General features: G+C 47.4%; 1 protein-coding gene across 1 annotated transcript in view; it reads right to left on the bottom strand.

The window, feature by feature from the left end:
• Positions 1-24,676, bottom strand: part of WTIP (WT1 interacting protein) — a 45,420-nt gene that overhangs the window by 9,126 nt on the left and 11,618 nt on the right. Inside the window, exons 2-6 of the mRNA XM_083164648.1 lie at positions 13,875-13,976; positions 6,004-6,071; positions 2,612-2,674; positions 1,379-1,509; positions 959-1,010 (exon numbers count right to left, since the gene is read on the bottom strand). Of these exons, the coding sequence (XP_083020774.1) occupies positions 959-1,010; positions 1,379-1,509; positions 2,612-2,674; positions 6,004-6,071; positions 13,875-13,976 (416 nt within the window). The remainder of the gene's footprint in view (positions 1-958; positions 1,011-1,378; positions 1,510-2,611; positions 2,675-6,003; positions 6,072-13,874; positions 13,977-24,676) is intronic.

The following is a 24,676-nucleotide window of genomic DNA, read 5'->3' as shown; positions in this document are numbered from 1 at the left end:
CCTAGCTGGAAGGACCCACGCTGCCCCCACCCCAGTGCCCCCGGCAGTACAGAGCGATTAAACATGCAAAACAGTGACTGAGGCTCGGGGAACGATGTGATCTGTTAGACTTGTCTATACTCGTGCTAAGAATTCCTCTCCGACATGCGCCTGCACCTAACATTAACTGCGTCTAACCCGGAGATACACAGCTTCTCTCCCCATGCCCAGATAATCATTGCAGTGCTGCGCATAGGGGCCTGAGATTAATCCACTAAGAAGGCATGGGCTCAAAGTGCTACAAAGGAATGGTCCTGTGCCTAGACCATGCCCCCCCCTCCCCCCTTCCCAGCACCGATAGAGCACAGTCCTGCATTCCAGGATAAAGAAACCAATGTCAAACTGCAGAGCAGATTCACTGATGGGGCTAGTGGGGTAATATCTGCAGCATGTAGTGTATGGTGGGGTGGGAGGGCACATGGCGGGGGTTCTGTAAGTAAGATACTCAGGAACGGTGCCATACATACCTAATGGGAAGGGTCTTGTATGGGGGCGATATAAGTGGGGATTATTCTGTATACTTGATTGAAAGCTCAGTTGTACAGCATTAGGTACTAGGGCCTGATCAGACCTGCTCGCTGGGCATGCGAGTGTTCGGAGCACAACAAGTAGGTAGCCCCCGCCTCGCCAAACACGTCCCCCCCCCCCCGACCAGCTGCCAGCATGTACGCAGCCATGTGCAAGGGCAAATTCATTCACCAGCGAATGGATTTTCCCCCTGCTCGCAGCGCTGAGTGAGCCAAGACTCACTCGGAGCTGTGAAGGCCGCGGGGAGGAGGCCGCTGAGGACGTCAGCGGCCCTCCCTGCCAACAGCCTGGGAACGCCCAGAAAACACCCGCAGGGTGTCAGTCACACCATAGACAGTATGTAGTTATAGACCTTATCAGACAAGTCATAGATAGTACATGCTGGTATTACCTGTGCTGGAAGAATTGGCTGGTTGCACGAGGCACATTTAGGTGCAAAGACTCTGAAAAGAGGCAAAGAAGAAAAAAGTTCAGTACAGGAGCAATTCCGGTCGCAGGCACAGGACGAACTGTAGTGGACGGATGTGCAGACATTTGGCCAGCCCCATACACACTAGGCGATCCTGCCTGCGGACGATAGTTACCGATATCGGCCGCGGGTGGCCGATTTGAGTGCATCATCCAGCGTCCGTAATTTTAAAGCGGCAATCATTTAAGACACAAAAATCACCCTGGGTTTTTGTCTTTTAATTGATTTCAGTGTTAAATATACGGGCGATCGCAACCCAAATCCCAGGCCTGGCTGCAAAACTCTGACCGTCTTACACTTTCCTGGCGTAACCAGGGGAAACAGCAGAAAGGATGTTCTTACGTGTGGTAATCTTTGACGCAATAGATGTTGTTTTCCAAGTCTACCGTGAAGGGGACGCCATCCAGGCATTCGTTACATACCACACAACGGAAGCAGCCAGGATGGTACGACTTCCCCAGAGCCTGTAAAATCTAATGATAGACAGACATAGTGATTAATGCTGGCATTAGAGATTGGTGCTTTCTTAGCAATAACCAATAAATTAAGTCTCCGATGGGAACCAAACAAAGAGTATAAAGGCCACTAATCAAGAGGTAGGATATGAATGGACTCTTAAGCTCCTCCTACGCCTAAATGTGGATGCAACGAGGACATGCTTTACAGAACACACACGTTCCTGTTCCAGGGCCGGCAGTCCAAGAACAGACTTGTTGGTTGTACATGTCGCATGATCCCTGTATGATTCTACATGCGTGTGAGCTAAGTAATTGAGGATACGCATCCTGCATGGTGTGACTCAGCAGCACGGAGAGACCTGTACATGTCCGCACACATAAGGCAGAATATTTGAAAAATGCGTCTCGGTTTGGGTGCCAGGACATGACATCAGACAGAGATTAAGGTGTTGTTTCACTTATTCCCAGCTTGTTCAGGCAGACTGTTCTGGCCCGTAGAAATACGTATCACTACACAACTACTATGTACACACGCCTGTGTCTGTCCCACCCGGTTTTTCTCAATTCTGTTAAGTCGTTTCACATTCCGGCAGTGAAATGTAAATAAGCCCTTATTGGGGCGTTCTCTGTACCGTATGCCCCGCAGGCGGTGGCCAGCATTTTGGGAAAATGGGGAACAAGTAGGTTAGGAATTATTTAAAGCTGAACCATTGCCTAAAGCGCACTGGAATATGCTGCGCTATATATAAACTGTAATTAAATACACACAGTGAAGGGAGACATTTTGTGGGCAGGACCAAGCAATGAGCTCATTACGTATTCATGAAGGAATGGCTACTGGTTCCACCCACATGCAGTCTACTGCAGATAACAGTGTAATGCATTTTTTTTTGTTTGAAGAGAAATATATATATATATATATATATATATATATATATATATATATATATATATATATATATTTATTTTTTTTTTTTATTTAACCCCCTTCCCCCATTCCACAAAATATACACCTAATTCCCCTGTCATTCCACAGCCCCCCAATTAGATCAGTTTTGTCACAATTCTGATGAAGGTGACAGTAAAGTCTCAATGGGACACTACTACTGGTGCTCACCATTTCCATTATAAGATGCCCGCACACAAAACACTTGTCCGCCGTTTGCTGGAAGCCGGAATACTGTAATGAGAAGAGAATACCCGGTTACTGCACAGATCGCTCACAGCCTTCTCACATTCTGTCATACTGTGCCAATGCCAACCTGATGCCACAGGACCCTCCTACACCCCAAGGATAACACAAGAGAGGATCATCAAGACGGTGGTCAATCTGCTACATCTTATATAAGCAGAGCTTCCTGCTTCATGTGCCTGAAGTCAGCATACAGGAAGCCCTAACGCAGGGGTTCTGAAACTCGGTCCTCAGGACCCCACACAGTCCATGATTTCCAGGTCACCTGGCAGGTGCACAGGTTCATTCATTACTCATTGACACATTTTAAAACATCCACAGGTGGAACTGATTATATCACGTGATTCTGTGAGGAGACCTGCAATACATGCACTGTGCGGGGTCCTGAGGACCGAGTTTGAGAACCTGTGCCCTACTGTAACAGCTGGATCAATGAGCCATGTGCTGGACAATGTTTCTAGATATTAACCAATATATACGGTGCAGGAAACGCTCAGCTCGCCCCATCACACCATGGAGCAGATATACTGGGACTTCCAGACTGCTGTATGTGTGCTGCAGGTGAGAGCGGGGAGGCAGAAGGGATGGGGCCATCTGGCAGTCAGACGATAAGCAATCTGAGGCCAGTTATTGATTACCAATCAATTGTATCCCCAGAACAGAGATGAATGTCGTCATTAATAACTCAGCGGGTGACGTGTAATAGCACAGACAACAACAACACCATTGTTCTACAGCAGCCGCCAGGAGACCGGCCCCAGGTGGAGCATTAGTACAAGGCCAGAAATAGCCAATATAGGGGGTTAATCCGACCCGATTGCTGGGTTGCAGGCTGGGCGATTATCGAATGACTACACAGGCGTACGGATCATAGTGGGCATGCGTGCGGCCATCCAGCAATAAAATCCAATGTCTTTTTTTTTAAGCGCTAGTGGTTTTATAATTGACTGCCAGGAAGCTGCCATTTGTGGGTGGTAACTGGCCATTTTCTGGGCGTGTCAGGGAAAACGCAGGCGCCACCGGTCAGCCTGTATCTATTGTTCCTGCAGAGTAAGTCCTGGGTTACGCACAGACTGCGCACTGGGACAATTCCATGGTGAGTGACAGCGAATGGATTTGCAGCTGTGCGACAATCAGTGATATTTTTGCCGGTCCTTCACAGACTAGCACAGGACGGGATTTCACTCTGGCGAGGCGGCGGCGGCTATGTGATCGACATATCATGTTTTCTGGCGATCTTTAGTCACACACAGGTGAGTCAGTAACGATAGCTCTGGTTTCAATTAAAAAATACTGAAAACATGACCTGTGGAGAGAACATGAGGTTTGGACCAGAAACCCGCCCACCAAGTCCTCCGTGTAAGAACTCCCCCAGACTCCTGCACTTGCTCATATGCTCCCTAGGAGTGAGAGATTATGGTCTGCAGTTGAAAACTCTGCTCTGAAAACCCCGCTATTGCCACGGAAACCCCCTTACTCAGTTTATCTATTTAGCTGTTTGACAGCACAAGGGGGGAAATATACAAGATTCCGCAGGTGGATTGAAGTGGGTATGTATCATTGGATAGACAGCAACTAGGTCAACAAGCATTAGGTCAACAAGCATTAGGTCGACATGCATGAAGGTCAACATGGGTTAGGATGGCAGGGTCATTAGGGCGACAGTTAAAAGGTCAACATGGGGTTTTTCCCGTTTGTGTGTGTCCCGAATGTCGACACAGTCGCTGCGCTCAACACACTATTTTATTCTCCCACCATGCCCTAGTGGAGGGTAGGGCATGAAATACCGCCTGTCGGCACATGTTGGTTAAAAAATAAACAAAATGTGAAAAACTTCATGTCAGCATAATGCTTGTGTCGACCTAACCCATGTCTCCCTTCAGTCATATTGACCTGGTGACCGTATCCCATTGACGTTTATGGCTGATGGGTGTAGATGGGTGCTGATGGGTGTAGATCTGCTGGGGTAGGGTCTGACCGGAGTCTAAATAATCTGTAATAAGTGTGCGCTACATAAGTAACAGTTACATATATACAATGTTGCTTGTGAGCTCCTGACTGTTAAAGCACCGATCCGTAGTAATGGAGAGAGAATTTGCATTTTGCTCTATAATCCATATTATCGGTCTCCTTTAATTGCTATGGATGATAACTGTTTCACTTCTAAAGATCGTATTTAGTATACGCCCACACACCTGGGGTCCCACGTAAGCCACTGAACACTTGCACCATAAGGTGACCAATACATGACACATGACTAAAGAGCTTCCCCCACCTTCTTGCTGCTTTATAGCCAGTGCATTGCGTATAATGGGATAGCTGCTGTCCTTTGAACTACCTGCTGATGGCGCCAGATTTCTGCAACCTGTGCTGTAACCATGGCTTGCTGGAACTTGCAGTTACTCATATAGATAGGCATATCCTGGGACGGAGGTCAACACACTGACTGTCCCTAGGGATTCTGTAGCTGCTTCCCCCTTACGGTTTTGTAGTTATTACCATACACTGGCAACACTATAATGAATTACCTGCTGGAAAACCCAATATAATAGTGCCCCCAGGGAGACCAGTCCTCATGAAACTAGTAGGTTTCTGGTTTCTTTTTCCATGAAACAATAATTTAATAAGTTACAGTCCCCTTGATTCCAAGGACTATAAAAGAAGGACAGAAAATCCACGTCACTCCAGGAGTTAATGAATGTGAATGACAGAAAACATCTTTCCTATAAATTCCTGCTGACAACTGAATAAGGGGCAAAAATAAACAGGCTGATTACGCCACTGCTGGTAAGTGGGTCACAGTGATGAATTAATGATTTGGTAATGAGGAAAAAGAGCAATCTCTGCTCCCTGGGATACATCCCTGTAATGTGCTGCTAAGGTCATTACATTGGGCAACTCCCAGCTGCTGGAGTACTTCTGTTCCCTCAGCATAGAGCTCTGGATGGAAGCGTCATTATATCACCAACTATTGACCCTGGAGAAGTGATAAACCGGCCGGGTGATAACACGCCAGCCAATCAGCCGGTCAAGGAGCGGGCTGGGTTTGGAAAATGACAGTTAGGGGTTCATATGGCTGGTACATTGTCAGCAGCCACTTTATCACTTCACCAGGCTTACTAAATCTGCCCCACACAGAAGCCTGGTTAACAGCAACAATTCCTCAGTACCCACGCCCCATTTACATGAGGTGGAGATGGAAGCGGATGTTATGGCGGTAATTTGCACGTCACCAGTCGTGGCGCCAAGTATTAGGTCAGTGGTCACCGAAAGGTTACAAAGCAGCCAAGGCATGCCGCTCCATCACCAGGACTTACCAGGAAATCTTCCTCGCAGTAGACTTTCCCATTGACGTTGTAGAACGCTTTCCCCCGCAATCTTCTCCCTAAAGGAAGAAACACATGGTGGGTCAATGTCCGGTCCCGTTACACACCTACTGTACACATCACTGCATCATCTCATCACTGCCCCCAACTCCTGTACTCGTATCAATACACTACATTATTCTGTCCCAAATGGGGTCTGTCAGAGCCTCCGCGTAACACTGTACTCTATGGGGCCGATTCAGGCCTGCTCACACAGGTTGGTTCGAATTCGGCCCTGTCCCCGATGGTGGGGACAGGGTGCAGACTCCTGCAGCGAGCGCTTTCCCATGAAACCGGGCGTGTCATGGGAGTGCCCACAAAAAAGGTGGGAGCGCCAACAGAAACCCTGGATGGGCCCCAAGGAATGCAGGAGTTTCCCGTCTGCTCGGGGCAGGCAGGTGACGTCACATGACGCCAGCGTCCGACCCAAATTCAGACAAGAAGGTACAGCAAAAAAGTAAGTCCTGGCTTATCTTTCTGCATCGGGCAACCATCGAATGACCTCTGTAAGTGTACACATCCATCCACAGCGTAGTGAAGGGATTAGGCCGGGGGGAGCGATCACTGGGGTGGTGTTAACCTGCTCTCTAGGCTCCAAATATACGCAGCCTAATGAGCAGGTCTGAATTACCCCCTACGTGTAATAGGCTTTCCTGAGTATCTCACCAAAGGGGGCGCTTTCCTACTGCAGTTTGTGGAGCGAGTTGCTTATTTGTGTCCTTCCCATTACTTACAGCATCTGCTGATCATCATGTGATAGCAAAAACAAATAAAGCAAGTTGCACAATCTCTGCCAGCTCCCAAAAAGGTTAATAAATGCTATATAAGCAGAGATAAGGAAAGCGCTGTGATCTGTGTCATAAGCCGGACACGCAGCCCAACGGGCTGTCACCGCTTCACATAAAGATTATACCTCGTACATAGAAGCACACGTTCTGCTGCACCTGTGAAGCCTTACTCATACACACACACACACACACACACACATACAGGAAAAACAGCACCACACACACACACACACACACAGGACAAGCAGGTCTGTGGCGGCTGCAGCCTTACAGATGTGTCCACATGGCCAACAACTGCCACTAAGACGTGTGCAGTTTTGATAGGGGTCATTGAAACCAATGGGTGCTAACAACCGCCTGTTGGCAAGCATAAGCGAATGATAGGTCGACAGTCAATCGGGCGACACTAAAAAGGTCGACAAGCACAATTGACAAAATGTCGTCATCAGCAACAGTCAACCTATGAAGGGTGACATGAGGACATACGGTCCGTGCGGACTATTATTCACTGTATGTGTGTCTGAGTCATCTGCATTTTATTTCCATGCATGATGCTGGCTGTTTACTGGCTGGTTGCAGCTTGCTGGGAAGGGGGTGGGAGGGGCTTATCTGGGACTTCTCGTACCTAGAGTCAACCCTATGACTCTAGCACCAGTGTATACCAATAATCTGATTGAGCAACCTACATTTTCTACACCACTGTCAGCCTGGCTGTATTACAGAGCTGGCACATCCTGGCATCATGAGACAGAAGAACCACAGCAGAGATTACATCTGTTCTGTGCCCAGCTAGGTGTGACTATAACCATGGCGGCACTGCGAGCGCCAGAGAAGGAACTTCAACCAAATCCCACAATTAAAACCTTCTGCTTATCCAAAATGGAAAATAAACCAACCTACGCCTCCGTAAAGGGAATGATTAGCCATTTTGCTGCACAAGTGACGTTGCAGAAACCACAAACCACCTCCGCATGACACATCCCTCCACCGGTTCCTACTTCCCCCAGGCCTGGTGGAAATCCCCCTCTGGTGCCATGTGCACAACGTTCCACTATGCCAGCGAGTCACCCAATAAAGTGAAATAACCGGGCTTACGTTCCGCCTGCAGTAGAACCGCAGCTTGCCTGCTAGGCAGGATACGCAGCATATTGCTCCCATACCACTAGCCTAAGTACTAAAATACTTTTTCAATTTGTCTGCGGTTTCCCCTTAAGTTTTTGCGCATTCTCACAGGCTTAACGAATCTCTCCAGAAAGGATCAGATTGGGGCGCTCCATCCTGCATTAGATGCACACAGCGACAGACAGGAAAACGGGTGCAGGTCTCTGGCTGCCCACTGCTGCGTCTTGGAGCCTCTTAGCTGAGTGTCTGATAGACCAGTGAGATTATATCTAGTTCATATAATGGGTGTGGATCGTTTGGTCTACAGCAGGCATGTCCAAACTATGGCCCTCCAGCTGTGGTGAAACTACAAGCCCCTTCATGCCTTGCCACAGATTTGCTATTAGTGAATGCTAAAACTATGGCAAAGTATGCTGGGAGGTGTAGTTTCACAACAGCTGGAGGGCCATAGTTTGGACATGCCTGGTCTACAGCAACTAAGTCGACAAGCATTTGGTCGACACCACTAGGACGACAGGCAGCAAGGTCGACATGGGTCTACGTCGACAGTCAAAAGATCGACATGCGGTTTTTCACAGTTTTTTTGACCCGAATGTCAACACTGTCGACATGGACACAGTTTGAAGTGCACCGCATCGCTCGCTACACTTGGCACACTATTTTATTCTCCCACCATGCCCTAGTGGATGGTAGGGCATGAAATACTGCCTGTCGGCACATGTTGGCTCAAAAAAACAGTGAAAACCCCCCATGTCGACCTAATGCTTGTGTCGACCCATGTCAATGTGTACATGCCGAGAACTGAGGCCTCTGCAGAATTGCTTCCTGCAACATTATATGAAGACAGGACTCATTCATTATACAGTGTGGGGGATCTGACATGCAGCCAGGCGCAGATTTATACTGGGAAACCTTCAGGCTGCCAGGATTCCCCTTCCGCCTCACACGGACAGACTGCTCCAGAATACCCGTCCCTGAGACTGAGCGCATTCATTCCACGGATTCCAGGCCTGAACGGGTGCCTAGCGAAGAATTAGCCAGGGAAATAAATCTCAGATTCCCTTCTGCACCGATGAATGAAGCCATTATTCTGTACAGGCCGCAAGGTACACTGGTCGCTGCTAAGGCTGCGGTTATTTCTCCTGGTGGGATACGCATACCTACTTCATGCCGCCAAGGTGACCAGTTGCTGTAATCAGGGCTACCCCACAATATTGTTCTGCTTATATACATTCTACAATTAATTCTTATGTGATATCCCCACAGTAGGTTTGTCCGCATTGCAGTACCGACGCTTCGCGCTAGGAAAGTAGAACACCAGATATATTACGCACACAGTTCAGTAAAACCTGGGGCCAGTGTCCTAGAACAAGCTGCTCTCCTCTGGCGGAGGTCCCCAAGCAACAGGGCCACACATGCAAATGGACCAGAACGAGCCTCCCTGTGCGGTAATGGAACACACACACGGATGAAAGCAGCATCTTCCAACACATAGGAGACGCCCGTTGCACCCGGTATCTCTGGCAGTATCACAGAGGGCTACTGGCAGGTATCACAAGACAGAGGAATCCTATCACTGGAGCTTCACTGTGGCCCCTGTGTGAAAGTTAAGGTGGCCCTTTAATTTTACGCCACAAATGAATATCATCACTGAACCCAATACAGGAAGCGGGTCGTAGTTCCTGATGAAGTGTGGGAAGTATAATAAATGACAGAAGAAGCTGACAAGTGAATGGGGAACTTCCTCAGTTGTACTGTCCAGGATGAGCGCACTTACAGCAGACGAAGATCTGCTTCCTTCCTCCGTGCTTCCTCAGCAAGACAATATCCTTGCCACGCAGTCACCCGTGGAAGAGGATGTGGCACCAGTTCCCAGTTTCAGGGGCAACGGAGACCATGGGGTATATTTATTAGGTTGATTTTGATCAATTTTACAAATCGATCGAAATCCACCTCAAATATACCCTCATGTCTCGTACACAGAATGGAGCCAGGAATACTGCACACACTCACACCTGGGAATACCAAACGTACCATGCCACTTTTACTGACAATGTTATTCAGATTTACTGACATGCGCTCTGTACGGCCACATAATTACCAACTTCTAGCGACAATACACCAGGTTATAGAAAGGACAGGTTAATTGTTTGTGTAACTGACCGATGAAAACCTTCATAAATGGGTACGAATCATTGGATAGACAACTAGGTCGACAAGCATTAGGTTGACACCACTAGGTCGACAGGGTCATTAGGTTGACATGGGGAAGGTCGACATGGGGTTTTTAACTTTTTACCCGAATATCAACACTGTTGACATGGATACTTAAAAAAAAAAAGTGCACTGCTGCGCTCGGGACACTATTTTAGTTCCCCACCATGCCCTGGTGGATGGTAGGGCATGAAATACCGCCTGTCGGCACAGAAAAAAAAAAGTGAAAAACCCCATGTCGACCTTCAGTCATGTTACATTCATGCATGTCGACCTAGTGGTCTCGACCTTATGCTTGTAGACATACTGTACACTTGTATATACATTCTGTAACTGGGCACTAAGCTACTTTGGCACTAAGTCCCGCCCTCATACGTACCATACTAATCTGGCAAACTGCCGGTCTAAGCGGAAGGAGGTGGGACCAAAACGACAATTTGCATCATATTGGCAGCTCCCCCTCCCTAGAGAGTGGGCAGTATGCAAATGCTCTATAAGTGTGTGTATGTATATATATATATATATATATATATATATATATATATATATATATATATATATATATATATATATATATATATATAGTTATCACCAGCTACTTATATAGCACACACACATTCCACAGTGCCACTCACACCAGTCCCAAGACCTCAGTGCTGTGAGGCAGCAATGCTTACACTACACCAACCGTGCTGCCCAAAGAACCTTTTACATTTCCTTGTACTGTGAATTTATTGGCAGAAATAAGTGGAGGCGTGGCCAAAGGCAAACAAGCAATCACATTACAGCTATTTTTTAACTGGTACATTCTAAAAATGACAAACTAGACCCTGTTTGGTTTAAGAAAAAAAAAACAAATCCAACCCCCACAACTCTAAACCCATCTTAGCAAATCTATTATATACATATATATATACACACAGTCTGTTGCATCACTATTCTCACCCCTATTACATTGTAATGCCGGTTCGGACCCGGGATCGTGATGCCATTGCTTTCTTTTAACCTGGGTCAAATTGCTGGGTTGGTTGACTCGGGTTATAAGCTGTGGTGCTTTCACACTGCACCTTGACCTGGGTCCTTAGGTCACCAACCCAGCAATTTTCCAGGTCCGAGGTGCGATGTGAAAGGGGAGGGAGTGGGGGTGCACTCAAAATCTCTCCTACAGGTTTCCAGAGAGCAGACTGTACAAAGTCACTTCCTTAGTAGGAAGGGTTCAATCAGCTCAGGAATGAGATCCCTATGGGTCAGCATGGTGGATGGAGCAGGATATGGAGAAGCTGCTTCTGGAACCAAAACAAAAGGTCAAATGAAGGGGCGCACAGGTGGTGCAAGACAGACAATCCTTTTTGGAGAATGTGCAGCGGCATGCACTAGGGTGCAGTAGAAGGTTCACATTCCAGTTGGACAGTGACCCAAAGCCACATCATCACTAGCAAAGAATAGGGTCCTGCAGAGATTCTGTGCATGGTTATGCTGGCCAGCAACAGCCCCCGCATCCCTCCTCATGGTAATACAGTGACACAGACAGAAGAACGGTGGAAGCAGCCACCCCAATAGCTCCAGCTGGAACTGCAGGTAAAGGACACTGCAGCCTGGACTAAAGCAAATACGCCTGATAACACTTATTGTCAGTTACTTTATTAGCACTGATCAGTGCTCCGAATTCCCCAATAACTCTATTGTGACTCCATGATACCAGCGAGGGTAAATCTACATCGGGGTTAGCAAGCACGCAGCTCTTTAGCGGTTGTAAGGACTACAGGTCTCAGTGTGCTGGGACAACTAACAGCTGTCCTGGTGAGCTGGGACTAGTAGTGCCACAGCTTCCTACCAGCACTGTCCCTTTAATTCAGCAGTGACAATAAAGCAGCGATTCGGACTCTCACAGGAACATACAAGCGCACGTCTCTGGCAAACTTCACATATTTTACCCTTTGACTCCAAAGTTTATAGAATATCCTGTCCCACACTGGCGTGCAGAAATAGCCAGCCCCCACCCCCAGACTCACAGCCCAATGTTTCCTGCCAAGTTACAGAGGCATTCCAATGTTATGACCCAGAACAAGGCTGGGGGGCCAAGGGGGCAAGTTAAATACATCCAAATATAAAAAAACATGTCTTCAGGGAGGAGTGCGGCCCTGAGGTTACCAATATGGGACCTTGCATGGGAGGCAGTAGAGAGCCAATACCACAAAAAGCAGAATTGTTTAGCCAGAATTTGGGAATTTCCAAATCTTTTTTTCAAATGACTTTATATGTCGGGCGGTCTGTAGCGCTTTCATTACAGAGAGTGTATACGTTAGGCGGTCTGTAGTGCTTTCATTACAGCGAGTGTATACGCCGGGCGGTCTGTAGTGCTTTCATTACAGAGAGTGTATATGCCGGGCGGTCTGTAGTGCTTTCATTACAGCGAGTGTATATGCCGGGCGGTCTGTAGTGCTTTCATTACAGCGAGTGTATATGTCGGGCGGTCTGTAGCGCTTTCATTACAGTGAGTGTATATGCCGGGCGGTCTGTAGTGCTTTCATTACAGCGAGTGTATACGCCGGGCGGTCTGTAATGCTATCATTACAGTGAGTGTATATGCCGGGCGGTCTGTAGTGCTTTCATTACAGCGAGTGTATACGCCGGGCGGTCTGTAGTGCTTTCATTACAGCGAGTGTATATGCCGGGCGGTCTGTAGTGCTTTCATTACAGCGAGTGTATACGCCGGGCGGTCTGTAGTGCTTTCATTACAGCGAGTGTATACGCCGGGCGGTCTGTAGTGCTTTCATTACAGTGAGTGTATACGCCGGGCGGTCTGTAGTGCTTTCATTACAGTGAGTGTATACGCCGGGCGGTCTGTAATGCTATCATTACAGTGAGTGTATATGCCGGGCGGTCTGTAGTGCTTTCATTACAGCGAGTGTATATGCCGGGCAGTCTGTAGTGCTTTCATTACAGCGAGTGTATACGCCGGGCGGTCTGTAGTGCTTTCATTACAGCGAGTGTATATGCCGGGCGGTCTGTAGTGCTTTCATTACAGCGAGTGTTTTGTGATGGTGAGATTCCGATGTGCAAAGTCTTAACACGTCCTTATCATATACAGACAACGCACCTATGGCTTTACCCAGCACAGCTACATAGCATATAGAAGACATTCATTCATGCACCAACAGGAGTGACAATAAAGCAGGTCTGCGTGCATTGCGTGACAAAACTAGGTTCTAGAAGGTGTGTGCATACTATATCCCACATCCAAAGATCTGTTTCTAGCTAGAGTACTAAGAAGTCACTGGTTACAGGTTCCTAAAGGGAGCTGCGGCTGGCAGCCGGCACTACAGGGGCAGACCGCAGCTGGCAGCCGGGCGCTACAGGGGCAGCTACCAGGCACATCCACAAAACAACCTGGGAAATCGTTCACTAATAAGACATGCGACACAATAACTATGTGGCCCTTTCAGCCATGCCAATTAACATTGATCCTGCCCACAACATTCCCTGTGTATAGTCTGGTTCTAGTTTCACAAGTTTCCCAGACCTATACTGCTAAATGTCAGGGTTACAGAAGTACAAGATGAATGCAGCGTGAGCAGTTGCTCTGTCCTGTATGGAGGGTGGCCCAATGCTTCCTGCCAGGGTTTCCCTGGGACATGTGACTGCACACTCCAGGATGTGCCGGAGTGGAGGGTACTGATAGGTCAGTGCTGGACTTACCGCAGGAGCAGCACGTGAAGCAGTTGGTGTGGAACAGGTTGCCCATGGCTTGGCAGGCCTGGCTGGCTCCGTATACACCCTTCCCACATTTGATACAAATTCCTGTGGAGACAAGAGGAGAGTTATCAGCACAGAGGACGCACAGACACACGAAGCCCCATTGTCCATAAGACACTGTAACACATCAGCAGCTACATGTTCTGTTGGAGGAGCCAAACCTGACATCAATGCACTTGGTGCCTCAGCGAGGTCACACATAAACAGGGCTATGTGGAACCTGTAACATGTGATCCACAATATGTATGTATTCTACATGTATTAGCAGATATCAGTCATATACAGCACCTTACCTTAACACAGAATACTACAGCCAATTATCTGTCTTAAGGTGCCAATACACAGTACAATCTTTCCCGTGCGGTTGAACTAGATCATATTGCATGCGATTTGCGTGCGATGCGATCAGAAGGCAGTACAAAAGGAATGTGCAGCACATACTTTTTTACCGTACAATGAGATGCATCGCACAGCACAATTGTACAGTGTATGGGCAACTTTATATATAATAGCAACTGATCATTCTTTAGTTCCATACACACTGAGCGATTTTCGCCTGTTTTAGTGATTTTCCAGAAATTGTATCCAAATCCTTCAGCGCTACATCCAGCAGAGCAGTTGTCTCCGTCCTGGAGCTATGTGGGGGACCGTTCTGTTCCATCGCTCATGTACTAATTTACAAGCTGACAGAAGAGCTCTTGTGTAAGTAGCAGGAAAGGTGTCAGACATCAGGGATAAGACAGACATGCCCGGACATAGGCCGAGAGCAGAGGCACCTGTCAGACTGGTGCACAACGCTGAACAAAGTGCTGCACTGGTGACAGTAGTACGGCGCTGTATGGACCAGGGATGGCTGAGCATGAACACAAGCGGTAAACAGTGCGATAGTCTGCCATACAGAATAACCGGCAATACAGATTATTACAGAGATTTACCTGTAAACCCCTCTTGTTATTGGACCCAGTGCACAGCAAAGCCCCAGACACACTAGGCCAGGGAAGGTAAACGTTTGGCTCCCAGCATGCACTGCAACAGTTTGTAATTTGTCCATGCTAAAACTATTGCAGGGCATGCTGGGATGTGTAGTTCAACAACCGCAGGGAGGCAAAGGTTTCCCATCTCCGCACTAGGCAATCCACGCCGATACAGTGAACGATATCAGCAGTAGGATGAGTGTATTGGTAAATGACCTGGTTCAGTGATGTCACCGGGACCCTATATAGCCAAATTACCCTGCAGGTTTAGCTGATGGGAGGGATTGTTATCTGTGTGCGGGAGTGTACACACCCCTTTCTGAGCAATACCTTCTAGTGTGTATGGGGCATAAGTGCGAGAAATAAACAAATGATAAATGAATCACATTTTCTGGATTTCCCTTTATACAGGTGCCAATTACACATAATGCAGAATGTGTATGTGGTGGGTGTGTGTGTGGGGGGGCTGGAGTTAGGGGTCCAATCACCACATCTGGACCCTTAGTCATCTCATTGATTTAGTAATCATCTCCAGCCATCTGCCCATGCCAGATTCTCCTAACCAGTCTCCTCTTTTCACCATCTGCATTCTCTCCTCTGCCTATTTTTTGGGTTGTGGTCTGGACAATGCTGGAATGTTCGGACCGTTTGAGGTGGCTGCATGACATCACACGCAGCACCACAAAAAAAAAATGGTCGCCACAAGGCTGGCTTCAGGGGGCAACCCTTAATGTGCAACCGGTACCGCCATACAGGGAATGATCACACAATAGCGAAGGGACACAGCAGGCACTCGCAGCAGACAATTACATATTTAGCACACACCAATGCTGCCAGCTTACAGAATGACACTGATCTCCATCCCTGCACACTGCAACATCAGACACGTATGTACGGCCATGTTCTCCAACCCTGCTGAGTTCACAGGCAGGCCTGCATACGTTACGTGGGAATGGTCGCCAGTGTGCAGGAGAATAGGGACAGCTGGAATAGGATCTGCCTGATTATACCGCTCTAAGCATGTTGTGTGCAAGGACAACCCACGGCTGGCTGTAGCAGGGCGCCGCTGCCCACCTCGCAGTAATTCCCAACTCCAACAGCTCTATTGGGATGAACCTTTCCTACAGCTAGCAGATAGGCCGCTCAGCCCGTCTGATGGCTGCACAAAGTAGACCCATCACATACACAATGCAATTTAGGTATGAGACGGCTGACTGCGCATCCATCAGCTCCCTTCATGTGCGGATCCCGGAGGATGTTTCTAACCATCACTAACGCAACACTGACCAAAACACGTTCTGAGTACAAGGAGCGCTGAATCTCAGGAGGTAATATGAAGGCTATGTAGGAGCTTTAATACAAACACGCAGATGGTGGGACTTGATGCTTACTTGCATTACACACTCTTTAGTAAAGAAGATCTAGAAAGCCACAGACGAGACCGAACAACTGAGTAGAAATCTACAAGTCACATTACAGTCACAGGCTGAGACCACACTAAGGGGCAGATGGGGACAGAGAAATAACACACAAGTATCTACAGCCATACAGATTAATAGAGCGTACACACGGCTATGTTTCATCTATTTTTCCATTTGATTTTGCTTATATAAGCAAAATTTAAACAAATGGAAAATCAAACGCATTCAATCCTGATGCGCGGCATCCAAATCAAATAGAAAATAGACTGTGAAAGCAATATAGTACAGATCTGTACTATATAGGGGGATATTCAACCCGGGATTCCAACTGTCGGAACATCCCGACAATCGGAATCCAGGCCATTTTTCATCCCTTCTGAGAGTAACTCGACAGTCAGTAATTAACGTACCGATTGTAGAGTAATCTGCAAATTGGCAGAAACGGCCTGGGATGGTCAAAAAAATTATGTGAATTGGACAATCCGTGTCAGTTACCATCAAAACAGATCCAGACTTTTTTTTTTAAGTCTGTAGGAGGGCCCTGCTCCCAATCTATAGAGAACTAGGTATTGATACACAAGGATAGATCTGATCTATTGCATAATGGTCCAACAGATTGCGAAGGTTCTTGGTGGGCTGTATTATACGGTCAACCAGCAATGTTGGCTGGGGTCAGGAGGATGGGAAAGTGAGAACAGAGAAAAATGAGGATGTGTGTGGACTGTACAGTGGGGATGCGAGTGTATAGGAGAGGTATACGGAGGTTATGAGTGGTTCTGGAATAGGATAAGCTGTCAGAAGAGGTGAGTTTTCAGGGAACACTTGAAGGTTTGGAGACTAGAGCAGTCTTATTGTGCGTGGGAGGGCATTCCACAGAGTGGGTGCAGCCAGAAGGAAGTCCTGCAATCTGACTGAGAGTGAGTAATGAGTGTGGATGAGAGACTTTAGATCTTGTGAGGAGTAAAGGTGGTCGGGTAGGAAAATAGTGTAGAGATGTACATTGGTGTAGTTTGGTTTATGGCCTTGTTTATAAGTGAAAGTATTTTATATTGAACAAAGGGAACAAACGGAGGGACTGACAGTGCGGCTTAGCAGACAAACATCTAGGGAGGAAGATCGGGTGTGGTATGACACACCGACAGTCGGGATTCCGACAGTCATTTCTCCGACATCGGAATCCCGACTGCACAGCGGAGGGAGCGCAATGAAGCCCCTTGCAGGCTTGCTGCGCTCGCCAACTATTTTATTCTCCCTCTATGTGGGTCGTGGACCCCCACGAGGGAGCAGTCGGGATTCCGACGTAGGAGTAATGACTGTCGGAATCCCGACTGTCGGGGAGCCGTCCGGCACCCGGAAGATCGGCCTCTCCACTGCATTCAGGATGGATTGTAGTGGTGAGTGTCAGTATAAGGGAAGACCTGTAAGGAAACTATTGCAATAAATCAATGCAGGAGATGATGAGAACATGGATTAGAGATGTAGTGCCTGATTCTGGTTAACTCGCAAAAGCAAACTCATTCTTTAATGGACAAAACCATGTGCACTGCAGGTGGGGCAGATGTAACATGTGCAGAAAGGTTAGATTTGGGTGGGGTTTGTACTTCAAACCGATATCTAAATTGCAGTGTAAAAATTACGCAGCCAGTATTTGCCCTGCACAGAAACAAAATAACACCCAATGTAACTCTCTCTGCACATGTTACATCTGCTCCACCTGCAGTGCACATGGTTTTGTCCATTAAAAAAAAAAGTTTGCTTTTGTGAATGAATCAGAATCAGGCCCTTAGTCTTGTGTAAGGTAGGGGGCATTTTGAATCTGTTTTTTTATATGTATGTAGCATCATTTTGAGACAGATTGAATGTTGGGAACAACGGACAGTCAAGGATGACCCCTAAGCAGCGAGCTTGAGGGGTAGGATAGATTGCCATGTTCTCAACAGTGATAGAGGTATCAGGTTAGTAACTACTACTGGTTGGTGGAAAGATGTCACTGAAATCCACAACAGGCTATTAGTTTGCTAAGAGATGTGTTCCAGAGTGAGAAAAGCAGAGGACCTAGGACAGAGCCCTGCGGTACTCCAACTGATAGAGGTAGCGGAGAGGAGGTGGAATCAGGGAAATGAACACTGGAAAAGCAATTGGATACAAAGGATAATCTGCAATTAGAATCAGAATCAGTTTATTGGCAGGTGTATCAGTGCAAGGTGCAGAATGCGGCGCGGCACGAGCATGCCCATGTACGGCCTTCTGATAACGTGGCACAGAATACTTACGTTAAACCCCCGATAGGAAACGCTGGCTATAAACACAGAGCTATTCCCTGACATGTGCAGCCTTCGGAGAAAGCACATTCCTCCAAGTTCTAGCATCTCTGGGCAGCCTAATCCTGGCGCATGGACTGCTGGACATATGCACCTGATGAAGGGGCTGGACATGGACTTCAGTGAAACCTCATAGACCAATGGAGCATGGGCCGCCCTGACCCAAACGTCTTGGGAGGATTACCGGTCACATGTATTGTAGGACCTATCTGTACAGAGTTTATTTTGTGGGCTGATCAAGTAAATCGCCCATTCCCAAGATCAGTCACTCACCTGAGAAGCCAACAAGCATTTGTATTGAATTGCCCACTGGGTGGCACTGTTCTATTGAAGTGTATGGTACTGTAGCATCCCAGCAAACCGCCAGTACACACATCCCATTCATGACAAAGGCGAAACACAGAGAAGTCTATTTGACTCTAAACACACTGTGTGTACATGAGTGTCACACAAAGACATGCAAGTGGCAAAATACAGCCCAGGTTGCACAAGTTGACTATACATGGCTAGTGTTCATTCTAGCACCCTGTCACTTTCAAAACCTGTGCAGTTACTCTTCCCTGCCCAGCGTATTGCTTTCTGCTGTGGTGCTTATAAGCACAGGTCTGGTCTGCATATCAGTGCTGAAATACAGACCACACTGTGCTAGAAGCACCACGGCAGAGCGCGACTGCATGGGTTTTTAAAAATGTAGGGTGCTGGAATGAACACTATGCTGCCCAGTTACTGCAGACGTCCCAGAACTGTACACACCAACAGAACGTGATCGTGTGGAAAGAGAGATGTAGGTTGGGAGATTTCAGACCCATAAACCAAAATTGGGGTCGCTTTAGTTGTAACGTACCATGGAAAAATGAAAATAATAATACTAATTGGGTTAGCACCTGCCATATCAACATGCCAGGACAACGTATGCCAATAAGTTGGGCAATATATCTACAGCAAACTCTAGGTGAGGATCTGACCAGGGCTGCAATGTAACCAGGGCACGTGCCAGAGCTAGAAGGGGAGATGGGTCACCAGCGACCGCTCCCCCACAGACATTGTTCTTTATAGTGCATGTACGAGCTGCTACAGTGCGCAGAGGGACAGCAATCCCCTGACGATAAGTGACAAACTAAGGAACAAAAAGCTTGTGAAGGATCCAGAACCGCAATGTTTAGTTGTGTATTTTCTTGTCTTGGAATGTGATTATGGAAAAATGTGGGCGGCCGGGGAGGTGACTGGCGATGGGGGTGAGAGTGTTTGGGAAAATATTTTCACAAACCAAGCATTAACCCTTTGTGGGGACATGGTCCCTGCTGGTATTAGAGGAAGGGCAGAAGACGGTGGAGGATTAGCCAGACTCTGTACCTTTCCTTGATGATCCCCTATTTATATGGTGGCTGCATAGTGTTTAGCTCATGATCGCCATCATGGATTTCAGCAGCTCCATCAGCAGAGTGTACAGTAAGTGTTCCCTGCACACCTCCACCCACTAGGGTCAATACTATGCAAATACAAGGAAATGGTTAAGTTATCGATGATAGGTCGACAGCTAATGGGCGACAGTGACTAGGTCGATACAACAAAAAAAAGTTTAGACACTGTCAAAATGTCGACGCAAGCTTATGATCAACATAGGCAAGGCTGACAGTCAAAAGATCAACATGTTTTTCATAATTTTTTGGTGTCTATTTAATCGTACGTCATCATGGACACTCTAAGTAAGAAAAAGCTACTTACGACCTACTGTCGACAATTAGTGGTCCACCTAGAGACTGTAGACCAGGCATGTCCAAACTGGGGCCCTCCAGCTGCTGTGAAACTACACATCCCAGTATAATCGTTTTAGCATTCCCTTATAACAAACTGTGGCAAGGCATGATGGGACTTGTAGTTTCACAACATCTGGAGGGCCATAGTTTGGACATGCCTGCTGTAGACTGCCTACCAGCTGATATTTTTGTAATGCAGGAATTAAACTCCACATGGATTGTTCCCTAATGGGAATATAGCCTAGGCCCCAGAGATCCAAGAACACGCCCCCCAGGGATCAGAGACTCCTCAATAGGACACCAATCATGTGCATTCATAGGAACGGCTACATTGGAAATGTGGCATCACCTCCATAACAGAACAAGTCCAGAGATCCAATGTATGGAAAGTGCATATCTTGGGGGTTATTCTGGTAACTATCTCTCTGCACATGTTTCATCAGCCCCACCTGTAGTGCACATGGTTTTGTCCATCTGAGAGTGAATTTGCCTTTGCGAGTGAACCAGAATAACCATAGCGTAGATAAGATAGATCTGTATACCAAGTCTACAGCAGTGCAGCACATTCATTGGTCACCTTCACCCCCCTCCTCCCTGACCCTCTTCTAGAATCCCAATATAGAATTACCAAAATATTTCCTCTTTAGAGTCTGTGCTGATACTATGCTAAATATCGGAGTCGATATGCTGCGTACTGCACGTGCTCCGTAATCTGCACTCACATTATACATTATATGCACAGTGCACACAATTCTCAGGCGCATGTGCAGCATCAGGGCAGGAGAGCAGGGGGCTGTGTGTTTACATCTGCTGCAGCTGGAGCATGCTTAAGTGCACCAACAGTGAAAATGGCTGCTCTTGGGGCCGGAGAGCCGGGGGCAGTGCGGTCACGTGTTCTGCACCTGGAGCCGGCCCACTAATAGACTTATGTGAGCACACAGTGTGTGATTTTCATTCAGCGCGTACCCACTATATCAATAACTATGCGTGATGACACAGGTGGTTTACAATTTCCCCATCGTCTGAACATGCAGTCAAATCTGACAATCCCATCAGCAACTGCGTGTGCAGAAAGGGTCCCAGTGACGTCACTGAACAACAATGTTCATTGTGTTAGCGCTATACTGCCCATTCGGTGTACTGGAGCACCCATGTGACCTGGCACTACTGACATGTAAATAGTTATAATCCATAATATGGCGCACGGACGGCAGTAACATGAAAACACCAGCGACTTCCCGTTCTGCTGAGACATGTCCTGACAGACATTACAAACCGGCAGCTACATAACCGTTACAGAGAAACACTTAAACTAGGAGATGAGACCTAAGCGATCGCGCCTGTGGTTTAACTGCCCTTTAATTAATTGCTCAGTAAACAAAACGGGTCATAACAACCTTCTAAAGACACGTTCATTTGACACATCCCCGCTCCATGCCATAGACTAGAATGAAAACGGCAAACTGTGCAGTAATTAAAACTACTCTGCAGCGTGCAGTACAGGAGCATTGCAGAGACAGCCCAGATGTACGCGGAGCTGCGGCCAACGGCTGAGCGCAACTAGAACCCTGTTACTGAGGCGGGCTGAGCCGTCCGTGCACACATCAGTGGGGCAGATCCATTAAGCTTAAAAGAGATAAATGCGAGGGCGATAGAGTGATATGGGGCCTACACACGCAGCGATTGTTTCATTTTCTAAGCGATCTGACATTTTGACTAGATCGCTTAGAAAAATTACCCTACACCTCTGTGTGTAGGGGCCATAGGGATGCGCGGCCCTGTACGACGCTATCTCCGGGCAATATACATCATGCATACATGATAAAGCTAGTCAGATCACCAGTGTTCTCACCGGAGAACACTAGCCCTGACAGATCGCTCAGCACACAATCACTGACACAGCGCTGTATGCTGAGCGATATAGCAATGCTCTGCAACATCGCCACATGTGTAGGTCCCTATAAACATCCAGCCAATCAGCTCCTGACAGGTTGTAGGCTGTTTGCAAAATGACCGTTTTGAAAAATGAAAGTCTCTTTTTAAAGCTCACCATAATTTTAGTAAATCTGCCCCCTATCTTGAAAGCACTGTTCCTGAGAAGTCAGCCTATTAATTCATTAGGATCTAGTCCCCTCACTGAGGCACAGCCCAAAGTGCCTCATCTCTCAGTGGTGGCACCAGTCCCTAGATAATAGACCTTAGGCCTCAATATGACCATCTCTATTCTGTAGCCTGGATTGCATATGTGCATTATGGTTTGGAGAAAGCATCAGGCACCGTGAATAAGAAATCAATTCTGTATATATTATACTCAATTTTCACTATTTGTGGTTCAACTTCTTTCATAATGGGGTGTACACACAGTGAGATTCCTTTGCTCTTCGACTTAAGATTGGAGTGCTATGCAATCTTTGCTAACTGTACTATTTACATACAATTCATAGGCAGGTATTCAATGCTGTTTGCGAGTGGTGACAGTGAGCAGGGCTTCCTGCTCGCTGTCACCACTCACCCTGACAGCATTCAACACACCCTCCGCATACGCCAATTCCCCCTCGCTCCGTTTTTTGAGCGAGGGAGAATTGGCGTATGCGGCTCCAGAAGCAGCGAGACTCGCGGCTAAAAATCGAGTTTTCTGCAGTAGCCGCGGGTCTCGCTGTTTTGGGGAATTCTCGCCGTCCTGTGACGGCGAGGATTTCCCCAGAAGGTTGAATAGAGCGAGCGGCCGGCGCAGGGGTTAAACGGCGAGGATCGCTGGTTTTCTGCAATCCTCGCTGTTTAACCCCCTCGCCGGCCGCTCGCTGCAGCATTGAATACCCCCCATACACTCTGCATTAGATTTGCACTGTATAGTCATTGCTGCACTGTTTGTCTATCTGGGTTTCCATTTGTGCTGTCGTGGGAGCGCGCATCGGGATCGCAAGGTAAAAAAACCTGTGCCATCTGCATACGATCTGTATGTGAATTTGACTATATAGTCAAAATCTAAATGTCATATCTCACCGTGTGTACACAGCCTAAGCTTGGACTTCTCACAAAGATCCCTAACCATTATATAAAGCAGCCTGTATATACGGTATCAATTATTTACTTTTCTCCCTACCCTGCCCCAGGGACCCAGTGAATGTGCACAAGTGATGAGACCATCTGGCCCAGTCTGTTATGCTTACTGGCACAGCGCCGACGTTATCTCCACACATCAAAGTTGCAACGTGGGAAAGTTGCGATAGGGGCTCGGGATCCGTTGGGCTGGGAAGAAAGGGAGAGATTAGGGGAACACAGAGACGTGTACCAGGAGCCGGCCATTTATGTGTAGGACACTGAACACTTCGGCATCAGGCACGCCGGGCAGACGGGGCTCAGATCTGCCTTATTATTACAGGGGGGACACATGTTTGTGTTAGAGCTTTTCCTGGATCTCTTCCCACGCACGGAACACTCCTTATCCCAGACACATTACAGTCCAGGCTCATCGGGAAATGCAGGATAGAGATGCAGCAAAGCACAGTGATTATTACCCCGAACAGAGACGGTTCTATTGTTACTGGTCCTGACAGCAAGAGGTGATAATAGGAACCAATGCAAGAGAGTCAACCCATTCTGGAGGGTGAGTACAGTATCACCCCAGCAGAGGCGGAGCCCGTCTGTGTGCAGACCACTCCCTGCTGCCACAATGAGACAGTAACCACGGAAATCATTTGCAGTTATTGGGTGTGGATTATTATGGTGTCTAGGTCGACCACTAAATGATCGACAGGCAGTACGACGGCAAAGGAAAAAGATTGACACGAGTTTTACGGGGTTTTGGTGTCTATGTACGCCCACTTGGATTATGAAGCTAGAACAAGTTGGTAAAAAAAAAAATAACACAACACATGAAAAATGAATGTCAACCATTAGCATGCCGAAATTTGGCATATATCAACATTTTTCATGCATCTATCTATTTCCTGTCGACCTAGATACTGCCGACCCATTGACTCGATACCGTGGTTATCGCAATTATGGTGATCTGTCCGTTTGTGGTTTTCTATGGAAATCTCGAACTTACCGTGCCTCTCGGTGAGGAGATCTAGCAACACCTGTGACATGTCACCACCATGTTTGTGTACACGCACCTGCCCTATAGGAAGGGCACAATACACACCTCCTTACAGGCGTACACGGCATTACTTGTTGGTGTGCGTGGGCCATATTTGCCTAAACAAGTCCTGCGTGAGCATCCCTCTTTCGACACCGGTCCCGCGCCTCTGGCAGTATGGTTCCATACGT

This window comes from Crinia signifera, chromosome 11 (assembly GCF_055691185.1).
Source record: "Crinia signifera chromosome 11, ASM5569118v1, whole genome shotgun sequence".
NCBI classification, from domain to species: Eukaryota; Metazoa; Chordata; class Amphibia; order Anura; family Myobatrachidae; genus Crinia; species Crinia signifera.
The sequence above is the reverse complement of the archived record's forward strand: the minus strand, read 5'-3'. Positions and strand labels throughout refer to the sequence as shown.